General features: G+C 47.2%; 11 protein-coding genes across 11 annotated transcripts; 10 read left to right on the top strand and 1 right to left on the bottom strand.

Annotated features, from left to right (window-relative positions):
- Positions 1-1303: 1303 nt before the first annotated feature.
- GGS25DRAFT_530478 (NAD(P)-binding protein) lies at positions 1304-2466 on the top strand (the record flags this gene model as incomplete). The annotated part of the gene is made up of 4 exons (XM_049265385.1): positions 1304-1350; positions 1483-1535; positions 1602-1770; positions 1824-2466. The coding sequence occupies 4 exons, from the start codon at positions 1304-1306 to the stop codon at positions 2464-2466; spliced, it is 912 nt and encodes a 303-aa protein (XP_049119540.1).
- A 501-nt stretch (positions 2467-2967) lies between these two features.
- Positions 2968-4572, top strand: GGS25DRAFT_484002 (amidohydrolase). Its single transcript, XM_049260419.1, has one exon. It carries the CDS (start codon positions 3085-3087, stop codon positions 4444-4446), a length of 1362 nt encoding a protein of 453 aa, XP_049119539.1. The 5' UTR covers positions 2968-3084; the 3' UTR covers positions 4447-4572.
- Positions 4573-4597: 25 nt separating this feature from the next.
- On the top strand, positions 4598-6123 carry GGS25DRAFT_484000 (uncharacterized protein). The gene is made up of 3 exons (XM_049260418.1): positions 4598-4897; positions 5005-5221; positions 5355-6123. The coding sequence occupies exons 1-3, from the start codon at positions 4677-4679 to the stop codon at positions 5586-5588; spliced, it is 672 nt and encodes a 223-aa protein (XP_049119538.1). The 5' UTR covers positions 4598-4676; the 3' UTR covers positions 5589-6123.
- Positions 6124-6686: 563 nt separating this feature from the next.
- On the top strand, positions 6687-7909 carry GGS25DRAFT_483999 (uncharacterized protein). Its single transcript, XM_049260417.1, has 2 exons — positions 6687-6742; positions 6820-7909. The coding sequence occupies exon 2, from the start codon at positions 7156-7158 to the stop codon at positions 7825-7827; it is 672 nt and encodes a 223-aa protein (XP_049119537.1). The 5' UTR covers positions 6687-6742; positions 6820-7155; the 3' UTR covers positions 7828-7909.
- Positions 7910-8604: 695 nt separating this feature from the next.
- Positions 8605-10650, bottom strand: GGS25DRAFT_483997 (glycosyltransferase family 4 protein). The gene is made up of 2 exons (XM_049260416.1): positions 9760-10650; positions 8605-9700 (listed from the first exon to the last, which is right to left on the bottom strand). The coding sequence occupies exons 1-2, from the start codon at positions 10239-10241 to the stop codon at positions 8743-8745; spliced, it is 1440 nt and encodes a 479-aa protein (XP_049119536.1). The 5' UTR covers positions 10242-10650; the 3' UTR covers positions 8605-8742.
- A 169-nt stretch (positions 10651-10819) lies between these two features.
- GGS25DRAFT_483996 (P-loop containing nucleoside triphosphate hydrolase protein) lies at positions 10820-13624 on the top strand. The gene has a single exon (XM_049260415.1). It carries the CDS (start codon positions 10893-10895, stop codon positions 13383-13385), a length of 2493 nt encoding a protein of 830 aa, XP_049119535.1. The 5' UTR covers positions 10820-10892; the 3' UTR covers positions 13386-13624.
- Positions 13625-14412: 788 nt separating this feature from the next.
- GGS25DRAFT_483993 (uncharacterized protein) lies at positions 14413-15571 on the top strand. Its single transcript, XM_049260414.1, has 2 exons — positions 14413-15279; positions 15346-15571. Exon 1 carries the CDS (start codon positions 14661-14663, stop codon positions 15267-15269), a length of 609 nt encoding a protein of 202 aa, XP_049119534.1. The 5' UTR covers positions 14413-14660; the 3' UTR covers positions 15270-15279; positions 15346-15571.
- Positions 15572-15611: 40 nt separating this feature from the next.
- On the top strand, positions 15612-17064 carry GGS25DRAFT_483992 (EthD domain-containing protein). The gene is made up of 2 exons (XM_049260413.1): positions 15612-15888; positions 15947-17064. The coding sequence occupies exon 2, from the start codon at positions 16011-16013 to the stop codon at positions 16422-16424; it is 414 nt and encodes a 137-aa protein (XP_049119533.1). The 5' UTR covers positions 15612-15888; positions 15947-16010; the 3' UTR covers positions 16425-17064.
- A 169-nt stretch (positions 17065-17233) lies between these two features.
- On the top strand, positions 17234-19401 carry GGS25DRAFT_209184 (uncharacterized protein). The gene has a single exon (XM_049256868.1). It carries the CDS (start codon positions 17943-17945, stop codon positions 19152-19154), a length of 1212 nt encoding a protein of 403 aa, XP_049119532.1. The 5' UTR covers positions 17234-17942; the 3' UTR covers positions 19155-19401.
- A 3685-nt stretch (positions 19402-23086) lies between these two features.
- GGS25DRAFT_209151 (uncharacterized protein) lies at positions 23087-24222 on the top strand. Its single transcript, XM_049256866.1, has 2 exons — positions 23087-23213; positions 23304-24222. Exon 2 carries the CDS (start codon positions 23365-23367, stop codon positions 24034-24036), a length of 672 nt encoding a protein of 223 aa, XP_049119531.1. The 5' UTR covers positions 23087-23213; positions 23304-23364; the 3' UTR covers positions 24037-24222.
- An 882-nt stretch (positions 24223-25104) lies between these two features.
- Positions 25105-26704, top strand: GGS25DRAFT_209099 (uncharacterized protein). The gene is made up of 4 exons (XM_049256865.1): positions 25105-25177; positions 25552-26033; positions 26190-26342; positions 26457-26704. The coding sequence occupies exons 2-4, from the start codon at positions 25660-25662 to the stop codon at positions 26536-26538; spliced, it is 609 nt and encodes a 202-aa protein (XP_049119530.1). The 5' UTR covers positions 25105-25177; positions 25552-25659; the 3' UTR covers positions 26539-26704.
- Positions 26705-26739: the final 35 nt, after the last annotated feature.

The following is a 26739-nucleotide window of genomic DNA, read 5'->3' as shown; positions in this document are numbered from 1 at the left end:
TCGATATCTGCCGCTTTCCATAAACCCAGCCAGTCCTAAAACATGCCCAGCCCCTATTCCCATCTCAGTGGCGCCAGTGGTCAGTACCCATGTTAGATGCGCGACGACATCTCGAAGACTCTTGAGATCGACAACTGATTTCCAACGCATTTGGATGAGTTTGAGGAGAAGCTGTAAAACTCGGCAGTAGTTTCCTATAGAGTTGCCAAGCTTTGGTATATTTACTACCTAGTATGTATCGCCTGGTCTATAATATTGACTACATCAATATTACTTAGTAAGGAGTTCGGCACCTAGAGCTACCTTCGTTGAATCAAAGAGCTTAGTGCTAGGTACCTAGAATGATATCGGTGGTTAGCTCTCTGACAGTAAAGAGTATCGGTAGATATCACTTATCCCCACGCCTCTCGCCTCGCTTTACCTACATACCAATTTTAATCATGAGCTTCAAAATAGGTACTTACCATGGAATTCATGATTATTCAAATATCAAGCATGCAAATATGCCGCGTTGGTTCCAGACCTGTGACTAGCAGGAACCCATAGTCGTCGAATCTTGGGAGCATCATAGCTCCTTAGACTTGGCAGATAACAGCTGAGGGGAAGGACGAGTTATCATGCACGATATCTCAGGCTGACTATTAGATAAGTAGGCATTCCCCAAGGCTCCGATCTTACGCTATATGGCGAATTAACCAAATTAGGGTTGCTTTCATGGGTTTTCATTTGTCGTTTACCATAGAATCATATTACTGTCTCCATGGCGGGCAACTATTGGCTCCTATTGCTTCGACGCAGTAAAATATGGATGGACATTTTGGCTATTAAGCTCCAAAAGGCAGTTCATACGATCTACGAGGCTTCTTTCAGGCTAGACGTACGTTTGCCTGAGATGTTGTTCTATTGTTGGCAAGTACCTTTTATGTTGGTAGGGTTCTTTTGAAGATTTTTCTCCCGACTGATGAGATGTAGTAAGGCAAGTTACACAGGCAACCTTTAAAGCATCATGAATGATACCGCGGTCCGCGGCATAACTAATGTCATATTTGGGTCCTTACTACCTAGGTACACCGTATATGCATAACTTCGGTTTTATACATGCAGAATCCTGATTATCGCATGTGAGAGTTCATAAACCCCACGTATCTACATAGTACATAGGTACCTAGGTAGGTAACTTCAATGCCTAGTATTACTCGCAACTTCCACAACAATCTTCGTCGGCATCTTTTGCTTTTGCTTCAGCCTTCGGAGGGATTGCTTGACACGATATTATAGAGAATAACCCGATTATTCCTTCATCATGTCAGTAGGCCCTAAGCCTGGACAGAAGACGGTTCTCGTCACTGGGTATGTCGGTATCAAATATCTCTGATTTACCCTAGATACATATGTTGTTGATACATACTACCACGTATCTACCTATGTAGGTCGGTACATATATAGGTACTCATGATACTAACAACTGCCGCACATTCGCAGCTGCACACCTGGGGGCATTGGACATGGCCTTTGCCTGGAGTATCATCGTCAAGGTAGATGCGCAATCGACATCTCAAGTACCCAGTCTCATTGGAATCTTCAAGCTGACACCCCTGTAGGCTTACATGTCATTGCCACCGCGAGAAGACCGGAAGTCCTGGCAGAGCTAGCCGCTATGGGTATGAGCACCCTTGCATTGGACGTTACCGATGGTGAAAGCATCAAGAAATGCCACGGCGAGGTTTATGAGATTACCGGGGGTAAGCTCGACATTCTCGTGAACAATGCGTAAGCGCCTACTTACGTCCCTTATTTCCTATTGGTTTCTCACTAGTCCTCAGTGGTCGCACGCACACCCATCCCGCAACCGATATATTACTCCCAGATGTCCGCCAGACTTTCGAGACAAATGTCTTCGCCATTATGGCCATGGTACAAGCCTTCGTTGACCAGCTAATTGCCGCCAAGGGTCTCATCGTCAATATCTCTTCTCTCTCTGCCGTGACGCCCTATGTTTTCGGGTCCGTTTACTGCGCCAGCAAGGCGGCGGTGGCGGCATACTCGCGTACCCTGCGAATGGAGCTAGCGCCCTTTGGTGTCCGGGTTATGGTCTCCATGACTGGCACCGTCAAGAGCAACACTGCCAGCCAGTCCCTTCGCGCCTTGCCCGAGAACAGCCTCTACAGCCGCGCCAGGGAAATCTTCGAATGGAGGGTAGTATTCAGTCAGCAAAACTCGACCATTCCCACGGAAGTTTTCAGTAGGAGGTTGGTCAGTGACTCCCTCCGCCCAGAATGGCCAGCCTTCTTACGCAGCTGGTTCGGCCGCCCTGACTGGTTCTGGTTTGGTGGCAAAGCATCAATTGTATGGCTTGGTACTTGCTTGGGTGAGTGGCTTATCGACGCTGTTTGTTGGGGCACGTTCCGTATGAGCGAGATTGCAAAACTGGTTGCCCAAGACGAGGGACAGAAAAAGCTCCAGTGATGCTTTCGGTAGCTTGTGAGTTTCATGGCGAGGGTAGCTCATCTTTATATCTTATATCCCAGTCTTGTGGCGTTTCTGCATGTATCACTCGAGAATAAGTGACTGATACCTGGCATGCATCTTGCAGCAGATAGTAAAGAGCCATACCTAGGCCATTGCGGAATAGTGACCCAGATTTGGGATGAAAGCAAGCGCAAACTGTGATAGGTAAGCATTTGTAGGTCATGGGCCTAAACACTAAATACATCTATATGGCACAGCTCATTTTCATTTTCATTTCCCGAGTTGTCTTTTATACATGTTGATGATGGGATAACTACCTATTCTACGCAAGAGTCCGACATGTGCTAAGTACAAGAATATATGCGATCTAGAGTTACACATCCCACTACGTAGGTATGTAGTATCTGATGTGACCACGTGCATATGTAACACGGATAGTAGAATAGGGGCATTTGTAAGGAGTGTTTATAAGGATCGTTTGAATTTCAACTTGAATTTACTTGGGCATTAATTCCCAACACTTTCTTTTATAAATCTTCCCAATCTCATCCCATCTTTCAAAATCGATACCTGATAAGTTCTAACACCACCCGTTGCAAGGCCATTTAGAACAATATGAACCAGATCACGATTCACACATCTTCGCTCTTTGACTCGCATCGGAAATGTTTCGTTTCGGATACTTCTATCATTATTGATAAAACCACTGGTTTAATTAGGAGAGTGTACCAACGGAACAGTCCACCGCCAGACAATTATGCAGTGGAGCCAGCCAGTATTGACCTACGAGGCTTCACGGTGCTTCCAGGCCTCGTCGACGCACACACTCACGTGTTTCTACACCCCTACTCCGAGGTATCATCTATAAACCAAATGCGTGACGAGAGTCTTGTCGAAAGGGTAGTGCGGGCTACGAACCATGCCAAGGCTGCATTGATGGCGGGCTACACCACCTATCGTGATTTGGGAACCGAGGGCTTACGGGACGCCGACGTTCATTTTAGAGACACCATCAACCGTGGCATCATACCCGGCCCACGCATATTCGTCGCGACAGAGTGCATCGCCTCCAGTGGCGGGTATGAGATACGGCAGGAAAATAGCCTGGATGGTGTCGGCACGTCTGTTCCCAGGATATCAGATCCAGCCGATGGTGTCGACGGCGTTCGCGCGGCTGTGCGCAGACGTTTGGGCGCTGGTGCCGACATCGTCAAGTTCTACGCCGATTACAGAAAGCGAACTCTACGATATCCCCAACCGAGTTGGCCGGGCGCCGAGGAAATCCTGTTCCCGCCTTCCAGCGATATATTGGACGGGCGACGGAACCCGAACGTGCTACTGTTCACGCAAGAGGAAATGAATGCCATGGTGTCCGAGGCAAAGAGGTCCGGGGCACCTATAGCGGCTCATGCGCAAAGCCCAGAGGCCGTTATTATGGCCGCGGAGGCAGGTGTCACTTCGGTTGAGCATGGCTTTATGCCTAGCGACGAGGCGCTGGAAGCAATGAAAGAGAATGACACAATATTCGTGCCAACACTAGCAGTTCTCCACGCTGTAACCGGTGGCTCTGAAAAAGTTATGAGGACGGTATTAGGCCATACGAAAGCTGCGTATGATAAGGGAATCAAACTTGCCGCTGGCGGTGACACGGGCGCTTTCGCGCATGGCGAGAACGTGCTTGAGTTGGAGTTGATGGCAGAGGCTAAGATACCCATTCCTGATATCTTGCAAGCGGCGACACTACACGGGTGGGAGTCATGTGGCGGTGATCTATGCGCCAGACGATTCGGGTATTTAGGGGAGGGATTTGCAGCCGACATCATCGCGGTTGACGGGGATCCAATTTCAGATTTCAGCGCAATGAGGAAGGTGAGGTTTGTGATGAAAGACGGGATGATATTTAAGGATGAAAATTACCGGATGCCTATTATGTACCGAGGCATTGATCGTACTGGTAGAAATAAATATACCACCTGACCTCCATACTAAGACATCTACGTAGTAATCGCCATTAGTTAAAAGAATATAGTTATTTACTACCTTTATGTAAGAGAACAGGGGCTAGGGAGTGGGTAGAAAAGCGCGGGGCAGATCTCATGACAGGACCAACGCCGTTACAACCTTTTAAGTATTATCCAATAAACAAGTAACACTAGTTAAGATACTCTTCAACGCTAGCATCAATTTAACCCTTCTTGCTCGCGATAATGCGGATCATCATCGCAGGAGCTACAGGCTTCGTAGGGGGCGCCGTGGTTCGGCAGGCGATTGCCAACGAGAGAATCACGCACGCTTTCGTTTTAACGCGCAAGCCGCTCCCTGAGGATATTGCCAAAAGCCCCAAAGTCACGATTATCCAGCACAACGATTTCTCCGCCTACCCTCCTGAGCTGCTGGAACAACTTGCTGAGGCAGAGGGCTGTGTCTGGTAAGTCTTTTTTCCCCTAGCCTAAACACCCACTCACAGTTCATGATATATGCCTACCTAAAATATGTATGTACTCTCTAAAAACGAAAACTCACACGCCGCAAAAGGGCCATCGGCGGGCGCGCCACACAATTCCCCGACGTGGAAACGGCACGGAAGGTCTCGGTAGACTACGCGCTCGCAGCCGCAAGAGCCTTCATCGCAGGGCTGGCGCCGAAACTGCCCGAGTCTCAAAAATTTCGGTTCGTGTTCTGCAGCGGCAAGTTCGCCGAGTGGGACCAGGAGAAGAGTTTGCTTTGGCTGAAGGATACCAGGCGCATCAAGGTAAGCTGAGTTGACTGGATGGATGAAAGAATCATCTACGTAGCGCGCTCTCGACACATCGGCATATCACAGGCCCCCTTTTCCCTAAAGTCGTGCAAGAAAAGAAGCCTACCTAACCACCCGAGTCACACAGGGACAAGTAGAGAAGGGCCTCTGCGATCTCGCGGATGCCAACAAGGACAAGTTTGAAGTGTGGGCAGTACGACCGGCCGCTATCCTGAAGAAGTACGCGGGCCTGCTAGATACGTTCACTGCTAACACGGGGGGGTTCATTGATGTGGATAAGCTAGCGAAAGCGATGCTGAAGATCGCGCTGGATGGCTACGCGGACAGGATTGTTGAGGCAGATGCGCTGGTGAAGATCTAACTTACCTAACCTTTTCGCAAAGTGTATGACTGGCTGGCTAGGGCGAATGATATATCAAGGTCGTGAGGTGTTTTTATTTACGTATGTATGTCAACAAGTATGGTAATGGTAATGCTCTCCTAGTGGGCGGCGGCGGCGCTCGGTCAACTTGCTGGGAAATCATCGTTGCTTGATGCAAAAAGAGTTCATATTAATCAAATGGCGGTATGGCATATCCTACGGAGTGAACATACGAAACAAGTGCCTACCTACGTAGGTAGATGTGGGAAGTCGTTTCTAAAAGGCGTCTGAACTAACAAATGTATGCCTACAAAGCTACGGGCTTCCACAGAGGCACAGGCGGCGAAGCTAGCTTACACTACCATAGGTAATGCTAAAAGCCTCTAAGAGCCCTATGGGATTACAAGACTCCACCTGGAACCTGGAGCCGTACATTGGAAAGACGGGAGATCAGCAATAGAACTGGAGCCCGAGCTATGGGGGCGATATGGGTCTTCATATAGATTTGAATAGCCTCATGTGTAGTGTAGTAGATCCATGGTTGGCTGTTTAATGTATTGCTGAGATCTTCACAAAATTAAATCGTATTTATTTGATTTGATTTGCCATGGTCGTCAAATTCGCTTGACACATCAAACGATGGATCTAGGTACATAGTATGGGTAGGTAGGTAAACATTGAAGAAGAGCAATTTGTAGGTACGAGATATACTCGCACTATAATACATGTAGCATCATAATCAGGAAAATTGAATTGCGTGTTAACGTATTAGACAGGGTACTGATACAGACATGGTAGTGATGCAGGCATTTTCTCACCAAAAACAGCAATATTCAAAAACTCATAACTTTACCAAACCATTATCAAATAAGATATAACCTCGAAAATAAATTTATTATACCGATATATATAAATATAAAATTTGGAAAAAAGATTTGGCGGAAATACATCGAGATACAGGAGATATACTGGTTAAGTGCATAAATCTTACCATGCTTATATTCATAATCTCGCCTTTCGAGCCACACAATGGATGCATCTTTTTTTGAAATTTTCTACATATAAAGATTAGTGTAATAAATTATATTTCCAAAATATATTTTATTTGAGAAATGTTTGGTAAAGTTATGAGTTTTTGAATATTGCTGTTTTTGGTGAGAAAATGCCTGCATCACTACCATGTCTGTATCAGTACCCTGTCTAATACGTTATGATATGTCACATCATTAAGGATCTCGAAATCACATGCTACGTTGCACAAAAACGGCGCAGGACTCGTCTGTTCGTTTGCCTTTGAGCTGGATCTGGGAGGAATCACGTACATGTGTACCAAAAGCCTATACCGGGAAATTAGTTTCGAATGTTCCATAGTTGAAGTACTATGTAAGTGCCCAGGTAAACATGGGAGGATACTCACGCGGAAAAAGAAAGCCCGATACTCATGTATTGGTATTGTGACCCCTTTATAACCGCTCCGTGTTTTCGACGCATCCCTTGATTTCTTTTCTCTTCATCGCCACGACAGACCGTTGAGCTACCTAGGTTAATACAATAATACGAGGATAATATGTTTTGGCTGTCATTACTCCTGGCGGCTGGCGCCGTAAGCGCCGGCTACGTCCCGGCCTTGCAGGTACCCGCATGCTCGGCTGGCACAGGCAGCGTCGAGTACAGCAAGTCAGTGCCCGAGCAGGTCGCCTTCCCCAGAACGCAAGTCGACCTCTGCTACGACGACAGCTTTATCCACATCACCTTCCGCGCACTGGAGGAGACGAACTTCTACTACAACGAGAGCCAGACGACGAACGAGGGCATCTGGCAGTACGAGGCCATGGAGGCCTTCATCTACCACGGAACCAACGACCCGCAGTCCTACCTGGAGTTCGAGGTAAACCCAAACAACGTGACGTTCCAGGCGTGGATTTACAACCCGTCCAAGGTGCGCGCGGCGGGCGCTCCGCTCGACACCTCTTTCTTGACTACGCCCATCGTGGACGGCTTGACCACGGAGACGACCCTGGATAGGGAAGCGCAGACTTGGGTGACGGATGCCAAGATCCCTCTAGGACTCTTCAACGTCGACGTGGGTAAGGCGGCCGGGACGCAGTGGAGAATGAACTTCTTCCGTATCGTTGTCTCGCCAGACACGTTCCCAGACCAACTACTAGGCGCCTGGAATCCGACGAATGAAACGAACTTTCATATGACGCCCTTCTTCGGTAACGTCGACTTCGTGTAGGGGGAAATGATTCGGTAAAGAGGATTGCATAGTTATTTGGGATAATGAATTAATTTAATATGGGTTGATACCCTACATGATAGTACCTTTAGACGTCTTGCTGAGGTATTCGTGAATTTATGTTGACCCCTTAAGATATAGTGAACTGTGAGGAAAGGAGGTCATCAATAACTATGCATTGATAGTAGAAAGGTAACCATCTATTCTAACATATTAGGAGTTGGGACAGGGCTATGACAGGATATCGAGCGACTAAAGGCAATGAATATACCAACGGTACCTACTTGAGTGTAACAAGTAGATAACTTCCAAGTTTACACGGAGCGTATAAAAGAGTTCAATCTCTCATTTCAATTAACTAAGCCTGTTCAACTCCTGCAACTTAAGGGGTCAGCGTTGAATCGTGGGGAGCTTAGCCGCCTACATAATAAGTAACTACTAGATATAACCCCTATTCATAGGTACCCAGGTATCTACAAACCTTGGGAAGACGATGTGACAATTGACTGATTTAAGAACGTCTGACGTTTCGCGGAACGATCCTAGCCACTACTCAGAGAGTTCCCTAAGATATCCGCCCTTGAAGCTTCAAGGTTAGGTATTCACGTCGCTTAGCCTACAATTATGCTGACCACGAACAGACGCTGCTGGGCAGTCTGCACAAACGGCCACCGAACTTTAGTGGCCAAGGGGTCTAGAAGCCTTAACAATATCAGTACTTACTAATTACTGGGCAACTATTCCAGGACACGTATCGACAAAGGCCATGGAGAGATATTGACCGAAGAAAATATATACCTAATAATCAGAACTTCTATCGCTTCCTGTAAATATGCCATGGTATTTAGCTGTAAAAATACACACTTCGTGCACCTGCCTCGATTACCCTAGTCCTCATTATAACCTATCATGCGCCTACTCGTTATCATCATCGGGAGCCTTCTTCCTCGGCCAATCCCTTGCAATAGGGATGTCATGTCTAGGCCACCACCACTCACAGAATACGAAAATTAAGTAATCAATGATCACACACAAGCAGAACAGTTTTCCAGCCCAGACACCACAACCGTAATATCGCTTCAGGCGATCAATCAAAGCAAAGTTCCGCCCGCGTGTAGCATGCCAGTGGGGGTCGTGTCCAACGTCGAAGCCATAAAATTCGGCCTCGCTAATGTCGCCGCAGATGCCACGATATACGCGCTCGGTGCGCTTGGCAACATTGGTCCACGAGTACATAGACTTGACTTGTTCATGGAACTTCTCTGTGCGCACTTTGTTTGCGCGCAGCGCACCAATCGCTCGTCCCGTCGCCGCTACTAGGTCGTCCTCCTCGGGCTTTGCGAACACGGTCATGTGTGATGGGAGCACTTCGGGAATGCCCCCGACAGCTGTACACACAACGTACAGGCCACAACTGGCAGCTTCGACTATTACCGTCCCGAATGCTTCCGTCAAGCTAGGATGTAAATATATGTGCCCTCGCACCATCACGTCCCGTACCATTTCATGTCGCACAGGCCCCAGCATCTCAATTTTATCCTGTAAGACATTCTGCTCGATCATCTGCTCTAGTTCGATAGCCTTGGGCCCAGACCCGGCAATAATGAATCGAGTATTAGGATGGTTCTCGAGAATTCGGGGGATAGCTGCGGTGAGTAGGTCCGTCCCTTTGTTATAGAATAGACGACTAATCACCACTATCGTAAGAGTATCATTAGGACCCAATGGATGGGATGGTAAGGGATGCTGAGCGAATGACGTGCTACTTGGATCAGGGCGGGGAAGAGGTTTGAAGTTTTCGGACACGACTGCGTTGGGGATGGCAGAAACCATGAGAGGATCCAAAGCTGCCCTCAAGACAGTGTTCTCCTTGCTGTAGTGGATGTCAGTACACATGTAGGTACGCATGGCCAAAAGGAGAATAGGACGAACCATGTATTACTGACGCATATAACGTGGTCTACGTCACTGAGCGTGAACTTCAATAGCTTGTTGGTCAAAATACTCGCCGCATCAGCGAAACCGAATAACGAATGATCAGTAAAAACTGTCCGTAAACCCATCGTCCTGGCATGTAGCATGGCCTCCTGGCAGAGACTGCTTAAACTGGCATGGCCATGGACAATCTCGATTCTTTCACGGAGTATGATGTTGCGAAATAGTGGAAAGAAGGAGAAGACGGTGGGAAAGGTGGCAGATCGATAGATCACGGCGAAGGGTACGTGGAAGACTTTGATGCCATTCGTAAGCCAGCGGATGCCTTTCCGATCCTCATAAGCATGGGTTATCACAATGACTTTGTGTCCTCGGTCTATTAATTTGGTAGCGAGCTGGTAGATATGACTTTCGACGCCTCCTGGTTGGGGGAAGAAGAAATCGCTAACCATAGCGATGTTATACGTTCGGGGCGGCATCGTGGTGGATGGTGAGCGCGGTGTTCGTAGTGTTCGGGGGAGTTTTGAGTCATATTCAAGAACCCTCCTAGCAGTTATTATGAATTATGTGCTTGATGGTTCGTTAAGGCTGCAATCGAGGCATTAGTGGTCAATGTGTCGATAGCAAGCCACCACGAGAACTATCTTGAGCGTGTGAGCGTGCGAGCGTTCGCTAGGACACGGCCAGGTAAGATGCTAGTGTGAGCTCCAAAATTCAAACAGAAAATTGAACTATAATATAGCCTAAGACATAGACAGGCGAAAGGGTTGGATCGATTGGGAAAAGTAAAGCGAATTTCTGTTGTTGCGATAGATGAGTTGTAAATGTTAAGTTTCAAGGTTGACACCTTCAAATGATCAATGGCTGCAATATTCAATTAAGCTACATATGAATATACTGCATAGTTACTAGGTAATCTAGTAAAAGTATCCACATAAATAGTGTACATAGTAGTTAAATGATTGGCTCATGGTCATTGATAAGAGATAAGCTAGTATTTGAGGAAGGCGGTCAATTTTCTGCGATGGCAGTATTATTGATATCCTTTGCGCCTACACAGCTACCTAGCATGTACTTCTCTTACTACATATAATAACCAATAGCCAGTAACGGCCCCAAATTCTACAACAATGTACGCGCGATACGTCCCTCCACCCAAAGGTACTTCACAAGGCGCAGAAATACAAAAAACTACAGAATCGCCATCCAGTCCACCAGTCAAGCAACAACCGACGGCTTATGCGAGATACATCCCACCTCCCAAGTCCACCAATGGCCAATCGAATCACCAAGCTTCAAATCATGTCCGCTTTGAACATGGAAATGACATAGAAGAGCCACCGCCTAAGAAGGCTAAGTTGGCCGAAGACCATGCCACTCCCAAGGAATTAAAGAAGAAGCCTAAAGGCTCAAAAAAGTCCACGAAGGAGCCCAAGACAATTATAGCCGATTCAACACAATTAGAAGATGCGGACAAGTCTTACGCCGAGCCAACCAATGTTCAGAATGGACTCAATGATAGTGCGGTGGCCGAGCAGTCAGAGGCAGTAGACCAACAAGTCGCCCGTGAGCAAATCGAGTTGGTCGATGAGATAAAGGAGAAAAGGAGAAACAAAAAGAAGTCAAATAAGATAGAAGCTGCGCATGAAACTCCGATTCAACACCGTTCAGTTCTCGAAAAAGCAGCCAAGGCAATGCGACATCCCGAGTCGCAACCTATATCAGATCAACAAGAGGATTTGCCAATGCACGATGCGCCCGGGATTGGCGAAGATTCGGATGTGCCTGAAGTTCATGGACTCCAACCATTGCCTCAACCGAAACCCGTTGTGCTGGATACGACAAAGCCAAGTTACGAGACACTACCGCCCTGGCTAGCAGAGCCAATTCGTGTATCCCCACAGGCTACCGCGCCTTTTGTTGAATTTGGAATCAGTCCGGACTATGGAATCACTCCCGAAATAGCTGAGAAGCTGGCTGCAAATGGATACAAACAAGCGTTCGCTATACAAACAGCTGTCATACCCTTGCTCCTCCCTCACCACGACAAAAGAATGCAGGGTGACCTCTTAGTATCAGCAGCTACAGGTTCGGGGAAAACATTAGCCTACGTTTTGCCCCTGATGCGGGATTTGAGCCAGGGAAATCGTCACCTCACAAAACTCCGTGCGCTTATTGTTCTCCCAACGCGCGAGCTAGTCAGGCAAGCCCAACAGGTCTGCGAGCAGTGTGCAGGCATATTCTCCTCCAATGGCAAGAAAAGAAGACCGCGGGTTGGAATTTCAATGGGCAACAAGTCACTTGAACAGGAACAAGCTGCCCTTGTTGAGAGGGAGGAGCGATATGATCCCGAAGCCTATGATAAACGCCAGACAAGAAGCTTGTCTAACCGTGGACATGGCGACGATGAAGACAACGATGAAGGGTACCTAACTGATGATGAACGGAGAGCAGAGATTCGGAAGAAGGAAGACAAGATCCCAACCTTGCCATATCACGTACTTGACTACAAATCCAAAGTTGATGTTCTTATCTGCACGCCTGGACGGCTTGTAGAGCATATCAAATTCACGCCAGGGTTTACTCTGGACTTCGTCCGTTGGCTTGTTGTCGATGAGGCAGATAAGCTACTTGGCCAGTCTTTCCAGCAGTGGTTGGACATTGTGATCCCGCGGGTGCAATCTAACGACACGGGCGCTCGAAATCATAAGCAGTCTAACTTGTCGGGAGTCCGTAAAGTTATTCTCAGTGCTACCATGACCAGAGATCTCGATCGTTTAGAAGGCTTGAAGCTTCGTCTGCCAAAATTGATTGTCCTTGATGGGCCTACGACCACTAACGAGGCGGTAGAGGCCAAGTTCGCGCTGCCGGAGCTACTTAAAGAAGCCGCGCTCAAAGTCAAGGATCCTAATCTTAAGCCGCTATTCCTTCTCGATTTGCTTCAGAGCGAACACATATTAGGACAAATCACGCCTAATAAATCTACGATGGATCTATCAGACGACGAAACTTCGTCTTCCGGCTCAGATTCAGACGACTCAGAGTCGGATTCGGAATTAGATACATCGTTTGGGCCTTCTAAGAAAATTTCTAGAAAAACACACATGTCCAGTGTCTTAATTTTTACAAAATCCAATGAGACTGCTATAAGACTTTCGCGGCTACTATCATTGCTTTCGCCAACAATAGGGTCTATCACCGGCACACTTACCTCGACAACGCAATACACGGCTCGTAAAGAGACGATGCGTTTATTCGCAGCCGGGAAGCTACGAGTTCTCGTCGCCTCCGACCTCGTTTCTCGTGGTATAGACCTTCAATCCCTTGACCATGTCATCAATTACGATATGCCATCATCCGCAGCCTCGTATGTCCACCGAGTAGGTCGTACTGCCCGTGCCGGGAAGACAGGTAGAGCATGGACATTGTTTACGAATTCAGAAGGGAGATGGTTCTGGAACGAAGTTGCGGGCTCGACATCTATCCAGAGAAGCAGCAGTGTAGAGCGTATTAGGGTGACGGAAGAAAAGGAGGAGGCATTCGAGACGAAGGTAACCGCCTACGAGTCAGCACTTGCAAAGTTGGGAGAAGAGGCGGGCAACCCAAGGCATCGAGCCCAATGAGGTTCTCAACTTGGCCAGTTTGTACGATCGTATTTTAGGTATCCCTTGAATCCTATAATTCTCGGAATGTCTGGTAGCCGCCCAATACAGCCAACTACCTATTATTTCTAAGAAAAGCTGCATGAAGTCAAATTTAGTATTGTAATGAAATGGCGTGTAAATGGAAAACTCATAGTGCAGTTGTCTCTCGTACCGAGACGAGAGCTGTACACTATAATCTCACGAGCCTATAGTGCCGAGAGGCGGAGTCTTTATTGCGCTCACGAGAAACGTACCGAGCTCATATTGGTAACTGCCAGTAAACAATACTTCAACATCATCAAGTCTCCATTCCTTCTAAAATTAGGTAGGTTTTCAGGCCTAGGCCAGTCGCAGAGGAGGGGGAATAGGGGTATCAAGGCTGTGGCCAATGAACCCAGATAACTACCACAAATTATCCATTGCCGTCAACTGAAATATGCAGCCATTCAGACGGCAACTGCTTACATGAGAAAGTATTTCGTGCAATGAAATCATGTCAGTGGTACCAGCGTCACTTGTGAAAAGCCTAGTGACCTTCCTGGAGGAAGTTCGTCGGGCTTGGCATCATAGTCCTATCATGGCGATGATGGTGTTGAGGCTAAGAGACATAAGATGTCCGCTGAAATATACTTAGTACCAACAGGAGACAATGACACTAGGGATAGCATATATCCTATATCTTCAACTTGTTACTGGTGGGTTTTGTTCAATATCGAGCTCCTATTGTGGGGCTTCGCTAGTCAGTCGCCAAGTATGCTGCCTGGCTCGTCATCCGGCTATGCACTGATCTATATGCCCTTAAGTCGGCTATCGTTGTTTCCTTTTTTTCTTACTAGATCTAATGTTCTACATCGGGTTCAGTTGTTGGAAGTTGGGGGACAGGCGGCCAATCAGGAGAGATGATGGATGTGAGCTGGCAGTCAGCAGCTAAGGACTCCATAACATAAGCTCATAGCTTGTTGGGCTTAAAATAGATGAGCCCGGGGAACTGGGTCTATATGTAGATATTATAGCAATTATAGGAAGAGTAGGACTCGAGATATGTCGTGATGCTTTCAGAATATGTTGAATACCAGTCTGGTCGATAGGTATATAAGATGGCTCTTCTTGCCTTCACGAAGGGGGAAGAAGAGGATATCATCACCAACACAAATAGAATACCAGCTTTCTAAGGTTACAATTTTTTACAATATTCAACCAAGTCTAAAACTTGCTTAACTCATAAAAGAGAATTACCTATCTCCTATTTTCAATATGAAGTTCACTACCGCCGCCCTCTCTCTCCTCGCCACCACCCTCTCCCTAGCCGCCCCTACCACAACCTCCAGCACCACCAAACTCAGCACCCGCCAAGATCCCACCTACACCGGCTTCTTCCTCCCCAGCATCATCAAGACCCACAACGTCGTCACCGGCGTAAACACCGTCGCCTCCAACATCATCACCTCGCGCTTCGACAACACAGAAAACAGCACGCTCTACCAGATCGCGATCCCAGACTCCGCCGCCGGCCGCACGTGCCACCTCGTCCTCCGCGCCAACCAGGAGGTCTCGGACATCGTCACCGGCACCCAGGCCCTCGACGTGTTCCGCAGCTCGTTCGCGGATCTCTTCCAGCTCAACGCCGGGAACCAGCGCGACGTGCAGCTGGCGCGCATGCGCTTCGACGAAAGCACGGGGCTGTACGCGTTCGACAAGACGGATTTCCCGAACCCGGCTGTCGAGAGCTTCCCGTGTCCGGCGGGGCTGAGCGTGCGCTGGGAGACGGTGGCGGTGGGTGATTTGGACGTCAATGTGGTTCGGCAGGATAGCGTGGCGAGCGGCGGGGTGGTGCCGAATGGGTTGAGTGTTGGGTGGTGGTAGATAGGGGTACCTATGATATCAGCCACAGAGCTAAGCTAGAGGAGAATGGGTGGCTTGGTGGGTGACGGATGCCTACATGTATTGACTACTCTTGCACGCATGGGTGCCTAACCTTAGGGGTATCGCGGACTTCGGAGTATTACAGGGTTTTTGGGTTAGCTATACATTGGCTATACATTGGCGCAACGAGCGCTTTTGCTTGTGTTGGTTTCAGTCGTTCATTTATCATTCTATCAGGTAGTTATTCATATAGATATTATTTCAAACTTCTTCTTATAATTGAATTTTGACGAACTCCGTACATGTGATGCTAATGTTTGGTGTGAAGCCATGGACTGTCTCACGAGAATGACTTCATATGTGACATTAAGGGGGTAAACACCGAAAATGCGGTTGTGTTCATATTCTTTGATTCTCACTACATAATTCTACTTCAATATCCAGTTCAATTCGATTATATTCTGTTCTGCTCTATTCTGTTCCGTTCTTTTCGATTCTATTCTATTTGGTTTGATTGGATTCGTAATGATTTAGCTCTCTTCCTTCCGAGTCAGCACAAATTCATCCCAGTCACACTGCAGAATGGTCATATTCAAGATGTGTATATAATACGAGCATTGTAAGGGAAAGTCCGTAAATCTTTCTATTATCCTAAACATTTATCTGACCCTCTACGGCTCTATACAAATACCATCCAGTCCACAATTACTATATAATCTTCATTATATCAAAGCCATCACCATGACTTATACTATCTTGTTCTTTGCCACTCGCAAGGCTGGTACAACACCGGAGCAGTTCAGAGAGCATTACGAAACCAAGCATATGCCCCTATTCAGGGAACTAGCCGGAGAACATGTCCACCTAAAGCACACGACGCGCTACATCCAGCGCACTCAAGGCCATGCCGAGGGAACTACTCGAAATGCCACCACCCCAGCACAGGTGATACAGGGCACGCAGGCGGACTTTGACTACGATGCTATCGCTGAGATAACCCACAAGGATGCCGCCGCTTTCCAGGCTATGGCGGAGCATATACACGCGCCGGAGAGATGGGCCAAGATCGTGGAGGACGAAGAGCGATTCCTCGATCGCGCTCAATCGAAGGTTGTTGTTGTAGGCGAGCATGTTAGCGTCTTTACCAAGGAATAGAGGTCTAGCTAGATTCTTGGATTATGTTTCTTGGACTGGGTGGGTTACATGTATTGGGATGGTATAGAAGGGTCTTGAGGTGCTTCTACAGAATGTTGGCAGGCAAAGGCGGATGGACTCACGGACTCATGGACTGATGGAGATTATAGATGTATAGGTATGAGGTTGTTTCTTTTCTCGGTATTTTCCCAGTATCCAAATTGCTCTCTCTGGGGTTGTAGCTAGTTACTAACTACTAACTATATCATATTAAACTCATACCGACTAGCTTTCATTTCACACATGACCCCGAAGCGCCTACTGTTCTTTCGTGAGAAATGCCATGAAGATAGTAGCCATGCCTAGGCCTGTCATATAATTCGGCTTAGTTTTCATATTGACGGGTTCAGCTCAGTTATATCTTCTCGCCGTGGCAAATAAGAGACGTATACTGATATATAGTGTTCACGGGACATGTTTGCCTGCTGCCTAAATGCGCTTCTTGTTAGTGTGCATGGCTTATAACTGAGGTGAACTGGTTAGTAACCCTAATGAATTTGCGGGTTCCAAGGTTGGTTCTCTGTGTCATTACTATTTCTTTGTTAGTGTTTGGTTATTAACGAAGTTGGTTATGAGCATTCACGTGAATGTTCTAAGAAGGATGAAGTTATTGGTTTGCTGTTTTCGGCCGAGACAATGCATAGTATTCACATATGTAGGTATCTACATACGGTAATTACCACATACGTAAGGTTATGTACGTATGACATGTGTACTATGTAAGTACTGTCTAGTTAGTACATATGTATGTACTACTACCTAGTAGTAGGTACTAGGTAGTAACTGCCCAGGTGATACATAATGCACAGGCCACGCGGGGTTAGATCAATACTCTAAATAATAATAATGACGAAACAAGTTAACTGTATTAACTTAGGTAACTTTTTGAACGGTCTTCGTTTGGTTCAAGTTTGATTTCCGTGTGGAAAAAAAGAAAAAAAAAAAGTAGAAAAATTCAATCCCGACCATTATCATCACGCGACAAGCCGAGCCTACTTACATCTATCATCCTATCATTTCTCGGTATCTTCGGTATCATCCCTACCTACTACCTATTTTAACCAGGTATCTCTTATGATCTAGGGTAGCCATCGTACTAGGTATCCTACTGGGCATCCTATCCGCCAACCCCCAACTGGCACAGCACATGTGCTTATTCATTCATGTGTGAGACCAAGACCCTCGCCCAAGTCCGCTTTCCAGGATTCGCGCAAAGATCCGAAAAGAACTTCGTCGAAGCATCACAATGTGGCAGAGAGCTTCTCTGCTACATCACCAACACCATTCAATCTGGATCCCATAGCCCATCATCAATCTTTGTTCTCCAGCCTTTCCCAGACCCCACGTGAATCCAGAAAGGATAAACATATTCATTCCTCTTTTTGGCCTTTGCGATTTTATGATTTGCGACAGACCGTGACTGGCCCTGTCTTCTCCCCATCCTTACCTCACTTTTCTCTACCTCCCTTTCCCTATAACATGTCTTTCCTTGGGAAACCTATTATTCCTGCCCCCCCGAGGATTATATCTCCAAGTCCTACCCCTTCCGAGGTTGGATCTGGAGATACTTCTCATGATTCCTATCTCGGCCCCATTACTCGCTCCGCTGCGAGGCGGAGGCAGGCGGACGGCGCCACCTTTCCACAACCTCTCCACCAAATTCTTGACGAAGAATCCGATCCCGAGCTTCGGAGGGCCCGGACCAGATCTCGAAGCCCCATAAAGACACGCCGAGTCAATGGCCCCGCTCCTATTCAACCTAATCGCACCTCTAAATCGAAAACGAGCGAGAACCATGATAAGGTGAAGAAGGAGGCCAAGGAGAATATTAAGAGCGATACTTCCAACGGTCATCTCGCGTTACCAACACCCACCACTTACGGATGGGACTGGCGCGACTTTAGTCGAAGTCCGAGTCCTCTTGGCCTCATCCCCATCCATAGACATTTCAAGACCTTTATCCATAAGCATGAAGTTCCAAGAAAGGCCCTGCACGTGTCAATCGGCTTTCTTGTCTACTGGCTCTATGTCAGCGGCACTCAAACTTCTTCTGTCACACCGTTCTTGATGGGAGCCCTCATCCCTATTGCGACTACCGACTTTCTGCGCCATAGGTATGCCTCGTTAAACCGGCTCTACGTCAGGTGCTTCGGTGCTTTGATGCGCGAATCCGAATATGCTGGCTGGAACGGAGTCATCTTCTACTTGCTCGGTGCATGGTCCGTTCTCTACTACTTCCCGAAGGATGTTGCGGTAGTAGCCGTCATGCTCTTGAGCTGGTGTGATACGGCTGCGAGCACATTTGGCAGGCTATATGGAATATATACGCCAAGACTCCGACGAGGCAAGTCTTTGGCTGGGTCACTAGCCGCATGCCTCGTTGGAGTGGCTACCGCTGCCTGGTTCTGGGGTTGGCTAGCTCCCAAGACCGGTCCATTCCCTGGAGACGATGACCACCCTTTTATGTTCAAGGGCATATTGCGGCTCCCCGCCGTTATTTCGAGCGCACTCGGCATTTCCGAGTCGCAAGGGACTATTAGTGGCCCCATCGCCTTGGGCGTATTGAGCGTGTGGTCGGGCCTGACTGCGGCGGGTAGTGAGGTGATTGATCTCTTCGGGTGGGACGATAATCTAACAATTCCCGTGCTCAGTGGCATCGGAATATGGGGGTTTCTCAAGGTTTTTGGATAAGGGACAAGGCCGGTTAGACAGTGTAGCGCGCCTGCAAGGCTTCGGATAGGTGTGTTATTCGGCGTTATAAAGGGGGGGTGGGCATTGGTACGCAAAGGCTTGAGGCTAGCCTTGGTAGACAGGTTATGACTAGGTAGACGCGACGGCAACGGGTACGGCAATACTCACTCATCTCTCATGACACGGACACATTCTTGAACATCCAAAACTACAATACTTCTTGGCGAATACGAGAAGTTGCGAAAGTCATGTGGTTTTCGTTGACTTCTACCCCTATATCAATTTCTCAAATGATATAACCCACCTAAGCACTTAGGCAGGTAGGCAACTTATGAGAGATCCTAATGTGAGGTGAAGGCATCAAGGTATGCTGGATTCTTGACACGGGCATCTGTGGTGACCGGGTTGCGGTATGTTGTGCATACCTTTCCCGGGTTTGGTACAATCCAGATTACGATACAGATGAAGGGAGAGAGGCATGGTTACGCGGGCCCTACGGATGGGACCAGAGTCTATTTACCTCCGACTTACACGGCATGACGCTCCGATGAACTGGTGTTTTAAGGCAACATCTTCCGCCTTGTAAGCTTCGACGAACCTTGAATTTGGTTTCTTGTTCTTCTCTAGTTTTCATCGCACGATCTTGGCTAGCCAACGCATGGATCGGGAGAGCAAAGCTGGAGAGACATTCCATGGCCAGGACTCCGCCACTTCTAATAGGATGCAATCGATCTTCTAGATATTACAGTACCATCGAGTTAGTCAGTATGTACCTACATGTATACAATCATCCATCCTATGAGAAGATGCCCCATCATCATCATCGGCGCGCAAATCCTGCTTGACTGTATACCTACCAATTCAGCTGAGCCCTGTGAGTTGCCTCGATGACCAAACAAGACAGACATCGGCTGTTGTTTTCATTTGAATGCTTACTTAGTTCGTTACCCCCGATCGCAGATCGGTCCGTTGGGATTTGGGATTTCTGTAGGACTTGGGGACCCACCATGAGTTGTCTCGTGGGTGAGGTAGTATCATGGTAGTATCATGTCCCGACCCTGCATATACATGATGTATATGTCCAGCAGCCCAGGCCGCAGGCAACTCCAGGTAACCTATGGGCATCCAGTGCGCCTCACATCATTTGTGCAACCAGTCAATTTTTCACGGCGATACATCCGAAGGCTCAACACAAGGCTCACTTCTCATATACCTACCTACATACCTAGACACACAGAACTACTTTACATGAACCATGCGCCATCATGGGGTTATCCAGGAAAGTTCTCTACAGGCTACTACAACATTGCATGTGCAATCTATATGGATACATATAAGTCGAGACGGACACCGCTAGACCTATAGAAGTTTGACAGAGAGTGCTACTACATAGTATCAAGCTAAGTACCGGAGGCAATGAACGGAGCTAGGTGAACTACTAGGCAAGCAGCTTAACTAGCCTCATATTAGGTCGACCCAAGTTCTTGGGATGTTCCTTGCGACTAGTCTGTCTAGTGGAGTTGATTTTCCCGAACATTGAAGCCATTCGCATGCCGCGAATGTCACACCTTTCTCCCCCCTCCAATGCGAATCGTCTTATACCAGAGTGCCCCAGGCATGTCAGGTCTAGCCACACACACACACACACACACACAAACACGCACAACTTTGGATCTAGAAAAAAATCAGAAAAATTGCCCCTCTAAATTCCTTTTAACCCCCCGCTGGTGATTCATAGTAATTTTCATTGGCGAATAGTTTATAGCGAAGTTGAGACAGGCCAGGATGAAATGCGCCGGCATGTTTGACTACAACCGGGTGGCCTTTCCTTTGATGCAGGTTTGCAAGGCTTCCAAGGTTGATTCCAAGCCATATCATTCACCGAATGACGCCTCGGCTCATTGCGAATATTTTTGATTCGTCTCACGTTGTGAAGTGTCTTTCCAACTTACCTGGGTAGCCTTTGACACACACACACACACACACATACAGCTGTCCTTCCATCTGCCTAGGTACCGGTAAGTAATGTACATGTATGTTTTTCACACCCAATAACTACATAACGAACGAATGACACGGCTTCGAACGCTTATCCACGTTTCAAAGCCTTGACCAAAAAGAAATTCTGGAACTAATTGCATAGTAGGTATTATTTTTTATTTTTTTTTTATTTTTTATCCTCTTCCAGTTTGTTTGGTTTGGTAAGACATTGCTGTATTTGATCAACGGAATCTAACCCAAAGAAGCGAACTGCTCTCTTTTTTTTTTCTTACGCATCGTTGCCAACGCATCATGCTTCATGGTACATACATGTACATTCCGCCCCTCCAGGAAGGAAATCAGGACTCTTAGAAGCTAGGGCCTTTCCTTTTTTCTTTTATTTTCTTCTTTGGGCTTTTACATCAATGGATGGAGTTTCGTTCGTCCATACTTTTCCGCCGGCTACTGTGGATATATATGTACTTACTAGTGTAGGTAAGTTGGATGTAGAATTCCACGAAGTGAATGCATCAGTGAATCAGTGATAACGCTTGAGTAACCATACAGCCATCAGCCATACCTACATTATATATGTATGTATATTACCTACATAGTAGTTTAGTACCATACCCATACTGCACATTACATGGTTCTTTATATTGATATATGTAGTTCTCAGTCTTACATATGTATGCACCTATGTACTTACACCTACATATACATATAATATATATTATACCTTATTACTAGGCACCTACTCCCCACGATCTACTTCCGAGGCCCGTGAAGAAGGTATGTACTTGGCCTCGCCAAGACCATTGTTGATAACCAGGCCAGTCCTTGATGGTGGGGGCTGGCTGGCTATTGCTTTATTGAGTACATAGTATCCATACCTGGGTATGGATTTCTTTTCCCCCCTTCCAATGGATTCACAAATCAGGGCAAGCGGATACCTCCCCTTTTTCAATTGTACTTGTACCAAAAAACGGCCCAGGTACGTAATAATTGCCCTTTCTTTCCTCTTGTAGTACTTCAGTAGTGGGATTGTTGAATTTCTGACCAATCAGAAAATTCCATTTTCGAATTTTCCTTCAAGATTTCCTAATACAGAAAACCAGGGGTCACTTCTAGGCGGTATTTCTTGCATGTCAGCCCCGGCTTTTAGGAACAAGGGAGGTCAAGTCAAGCAAGAGACCTTATACGGTCAAGTGTCCCTGAAATGGGAATTGAAAGGTGCAAAAAAAAGGAAGAAAAGGAGTGGTGGAATTTATGTAGTTATGTAAAATACTAAATGAAGTAAATAAAATAAAATAAAATAATTGTAATAATAACTAACTAGTTAGTTACCCTGAAAAAAGTAAAAAAAAATAAATGCTCTTCCCTCCATTTGGCTGGGCTAGTTTGGGGCCCCCTGGACCCTTTTTGACAACACATCATCACACAAAATGCCCGATCTTTGCTGCACTTCTGCCTGACTGACCAGTAACGAACAACTTTCTTAGCTTACCCGGACGTTTTTGATTCTCGCAGGCTCATGTCATGACATGCCCTCCCTCGTTTACATATACTTAATTACTATTATCTCGGGGGTTTTTTCTTCTTTTTTAAAAATTCTTGGCCCATGTCCGCAGAAGAAGAGGAAAAAGGGATTTCGGCCAACGACAAGTCAGCCTAAAGCTGCAATATGCAATCCGCTTTCCCACTCCTCCTCCTCCCTCTTCCCCAAAGGGAACTTAACTAGCCGAACCATAGATAGCCTCTGATGGGAATTGGTCGCTCGCTGCTTTTACGGGCCACCAGATACTACTATTCTTGTTAGCGTCAGACGCCTGTTGGTGAAATGCCGTCTATGGTTCCAACTAGCGTTAGAGACCAGATCCAGCTTGGGGCGAAGGGTCGGCTAGATAGAGTGGGAGATGGAGGGATGAAGGGATGGAGAAGGAGAAGAAGAAATCGGTCTATCAAAAAGCTGGTCTACATAAACCAGACGACGTCGTCAATATCAACATACGGATCTAACGGCTGCTTGTCTATCTATCTACACCCCCTTTCAAGAAGTATCTTGATGTGGCCAGCTTGGTACATGTCCCGTCCGTCCATCCATCCATCCATCCATACCAAACGGGACCACTTACACGCACGCCCCCTACATACATACTAACAGCTTAGAGTTATCTCGATATACATCCATATTTTCTATGGGTATTCCGATGGGCCTTTATATGGGTACATGTACATTCTAGAATTCTTTAAGAACCGTCCCAACTTCGTTCCTGTTATTTCCCTTTTTTTCTCATACATGTATACCGGGCTCTTGTCCTTGGCAATGGGAACTTCTATGTCCGTGTATCTAGGTACCTTAGCTGACCTAGTACTGAGAGAGATTTATGTAGCGAGGTGTTTTCGTTGGAGCTTGTCATCATCATCATCATCACTATCAAGTCTTCTACGGTTCATCTTCGTCTTCGTCCTCGTTTCACTCACAAGTCATCAAGCTTTGCACTTGTTTCTCATGTCAGCCGTAATACCCCTATTCATCCTTCATCCCCTATACATAATCTGCATCATACCACAAGAAGCCTTCTGGTACAATTCTATTGTTTGGTTTTCTTTTTTCTCTTCTGCGAACGTATGCTCCCGGGATGGTCCCATACCACCCTCCGTCTTACGTCTTCATAGCCTGCATGGCTCACTCACACATAAAACAAGCACTTCTATTCTGCACCAGACGCAACCATTCTATGTTTGTACTTCCCAATTTGCCAATTTGCCCCTTCCTTTTCATGTACCCCGGTCTACATGTATAGACAAGCAGCAGTGGCGTGTCTGTCTGCATCTGATAGCCTTACTCCCCTCCATTGAAACCCATCAAGGCTTCCATTATACGCGCCCCGGAGGGTAGCCTATCCTTTACATACATACATACATACATACATACTACCCCCACTGCGTATCGTTCACGAGAGGAAGTGATAGTCTCCTTTTTCGCCTCTCCTCGGCATATGGCTCGAGTATAAAAGGAGCGTACTAGAAAAAGCTACCGAATCGACGATGGTGCTAATAACACCCGGGTATCAACATCCCTATTATTTCCAACCAGGGGGCGTACGAGCTCGATACCCATCCCAGTATACCTACCTACATGTCTACCTTCACACATGACCCGGTCCCTGTTTGATTTGGAATATGCACACGCCCCTTGGGGATCTGCCCACGTACCTAACCCAATATTACCTACCTATCTACCTATACACATGCCACACACGGGATATAGATGGCCAGGCTCTGTATCTCGTCATGTTTGCGCGGCTTTTTCTTCGATTTTAAATACTTGACTTTATTCCCTTTTTCCTTCCCTCCACCCCCCCCTTTAACCATGCGGTTTAAGCTTCGGTATTTCCTATCTCGCCTAGCTCCTAGCTCCCCAGGACGCCACCATCTATGTATCTATCGTACAGTGTTCTACTTACCCTTACCTAGGGTAGGTACACTTATGGAAACATCCATGGATAAGTTAAAACCTAGGTACCTAGGGTAGGTGGGTAGAGTATACATAGGTAGGTCCATGTTGCCTAGGTAAGGTAAGGATTAGTCTGAAGAAAAGCAACGCATCTAGTAATACCATAGCTTGCTTGTGTGTCCGCGCCAATGACACACATACATACATACATACCTATGTATATCCTACATCTTCTCCACCTACATAGGTAGTCAAGTCCTATGTATATGTATATACCTACCCATATGTAAGTATTGTACCGGTCTTGTACATACATACATACACACATATCCTTAGCCAGTCTACTATCACCGGGGAACGTGGATGGGGGGCAGTATATGCGAGCCTAGCCCTTGCCTTCCTCCGTCTTTCCATATCCCCGTTGCTTGCCTGCTTGCCCATCCTCGAGACCAGACCAAGCAGGGGCATTATTACGATGAGGGAAGCGGGGTTACTCAGACGCAAGAGTCTATGCTCTCATAACATAACTTCGATCAGCGAATAGTGTTGTCGAGACTTATCCCCCTAGTGACAGCATGCGTAGGTAGGTACCATGTAAGAGGGTCCGGTCCGTTCGTTCCCTCTCTCTCGCTATGTTTGATACATAGAATAGAATCTAGAGCAAGCAGGCAGGCAGGCAGGCAGGCAGGCAAGCAAGCCCTGTCTCGACTCTCGAAAATGGGTATAAAAGGAGGTCTTGTTGACGGGTTCAAGCTTGTCTTTTCCTTTTCTTCTTTTCTTTCTTTTTATCATTCAAACTTCAGACCACCTACCTACCTACTCAACGTTCACACATCGTATCATATCTTCTACCTTGGAGATATTTCACACTCCTCAGTCAAGACCCATCACCTGTGCTCTTGACTCACACATACATCTTCACACATACAGACAAAGGAAGCCCTGACACACCCACAGAGTCACATCCACGTCACATATCATCTCAAACCACTGAAACAACATCTCGTACCTACATTACCATTCTATTTCATCCCATCGCCATCACCACACCCACCCAACCAAACCATGGCATCCTACACCCCCCAATACTACAGCGCCCCCGCCACCGCGGTCCCCATCCCCACCAAAGCCGAGCAATACCAGCAGTACTACCAGCACCACCACCACAACCCCAGCAGCAGCGCGTACTCCGCCTCCCCCACCTCCGAGGACGAGCAGCGCGAGCGCGACGCCTCCGTGACCTCGGGCGTGCCGTCCTACGGTGGCAGCAGCAGCCACGCCGCGAGCTACGCGACCAGCTACGCGAGCGGCGACTACTACGATGGCAGCAGCGGGGGCGCCGCCGCGGGCATCGATATCAACGAGTACATGCAGACGCGCTTTGATGAGAGCTTTGACCCGATGCCGTTGGATCGGAGTTTGGCGCGGCAGGCGCAGACGTGAGTTTAAATCTCCCCCCCCCCCCCTTTTTTTTTTGTAGCTGCTCCTCGGGCTCGACGCTGCTCTGCTCTGATGCGAGCGACCGAGCGATTAAGCGCTCGAATAAAACAGAAAATTGATAAAGACCAGAATCCAACTAACAAACTCACTTGCAGTTCCGGCACGCTGAACAACAAGCACCGCGAGCTTTTGGAAATGCAAGCGGCAGCGCAAGCACGTCTAGCAAAGACGCGAGCCCGCTTCCAGCAGGGTTTGAACGACGCGCGAGAAGTACACGCGGATCTGGAATGGACGTCTAAGAAAGTCTCGTAAGTTGCAGCCTGCAAAATTATCACCGCATGAAATACACCCAACGTTTCAGCGCTGTAAAAAAAAAAAAAAAAAGAATCAATTTTAGCTGACATTGCATTTTTACTATGTAGAGCGATGAAGAAGAAGGCCGAGAAAAAGCACACTAAGGAGTACCAGAAGGCGCGCGAGCGTTACCCATCACCTGACTACTAAAGGGGGTGAATGCGTTCTATTCGCCAGCTTTCGAACTTCTACGCAAAAACGGCTGCTAGCGATTTCTTAGCCGCAAAATAAAAGTCCAGGGGACGGTATAATAATACGCAATGCACGCCATCTCGCATCTCGACTTGCCATTAGCGAGCCCCAGAATGCGGCGAAATCTTCTCCATACCTTACCCATCGGATGTATTTTCT

The sequence above is a fragment of the Hypoxylon fragiforme genome (assembly GCF_022984875.1).
Source record: "Hypoxylon fragiforme strain CBS 206.31 chromosome Unknown GGS25scaffold_3, whole genome shotgun sequence".
Lineage (NCBI taxonomy): Eukaryota > Fungi > Ascomycota > Sordariomycetes > Xylariales > Hypoxylaceae > Hypoxylon > Hypoxylon fragiforme.
This window is presented reverse-complemented; position numbering and strand designations above follow the sequence as displayed.

Bases quoted from the DNA above. Each gene is read 5' to 3' on its own strand.
- GGS25DRAFT_484002 (XM_049260419.1), top strand. From the start codon at position 3,085: ATGAACCAGATCACGATTCACACATCTTCGCTCTTTGACTCGCATCGG.
- GGS25DRAFT_484000 (XM_049260418.1), top strand. From the start codon at position 4,677: ATGCGGATCATCATCGCAGGAGCTACAGGCTTCGTAGGGGGCGCCGTG. The intron at 4,898-5,004 runs GTAAGTCTTTTT...ACGCCGCAAAAG, and splicing joins GAGGCAGAGGGCTGTGTCTG to GGCCATCGGCGGGCGCGCCA. The intron at 5,222-5,354 runs GTAAGCTGAGTT...CGAGTCACACAG, and splicing joins AGGATACCAGGCGCATCAAG to GGACAAGTAGAGAAGGGCCT.
- GGS25DRAFT_483999 (XM_049260417.1), top strand. From the start codon at position 7,156: ATGTTTTGGCTGTCATTACTCCTGGCGGCTGGCGCCGTAAGCGCCGGC.
- GGS25DRAFT_483997 (XM_049260416.1), bottom strand. From the start codon at position 10,241: ATGCCGCCCCGAACGTATAACATCGCTATGGTTAGCGATTTCTTCTTC. The intron at 9,701-9,759 runs GTTCGTCCTATT...CATCCACTACAG, and splicing joins ATATGCGTCAGTAATACATG to CAAGGAGAACACTGTCTTGA.
- GGS25DRAFT_483996 (XM_049260415.1), top strand. From the start codon at position 10,893: ATGTACGCGCGATACGTCCCTCCACCCAAAGGTACTTCACAAGGCGCA.
- GGS25DRAFT_483993 (XM_049260414.1), top strand. From the start codon at position 14,661: ATGAAGTTCACTACCGCCGCCCTCTCTCTCCTCGCCACCACCCTCTCC.
- GGS25DRAFT_483992 (XM_049260413.1), top strand. From the start codon at position 16,011: ATGACTTATACTATCTTGTTCTTTGCCACTCGCAAGGCTGGTACAACA.
- GGS25DRAFT_209184 (XM_049256868.1), top strand. From the start codon at position 17,943: ATGTCTTTCCTTGGGAAACCTATTATTCCTGCCCCCCCGAGGATTATA.
- GGS25DRAFT_209151 (XM_049256866.1), top strand. From the start codon at position 23,365: ATGTACATTCTAGAATTCTTTAAGAACCGTCCCAACTTCGTTCCTGTT.
- GGS25DRAFT_209099 (XM_049256865.1), top strand. From the start codon at position 25,660: ATGGCATCCTACACCCCCCAATACTACAGCGCCCCCGCCACCGCGGTC. The intron at 26,034-26,189 runs GTGAGTTTAAAT...ACTCACTTGCAG, and splicing joins TTGGCGCGGCAGGCGCAGAC to TTCCGGCACGCTGAACAACA. The intron at 26,343-26,456 runs GTAAGTTGCAGC...TTTACTATGTAG, and splicing joins TGGACGTCTAAGAAAGTCTC to AGCGATGAAGAAGAAGGCCG.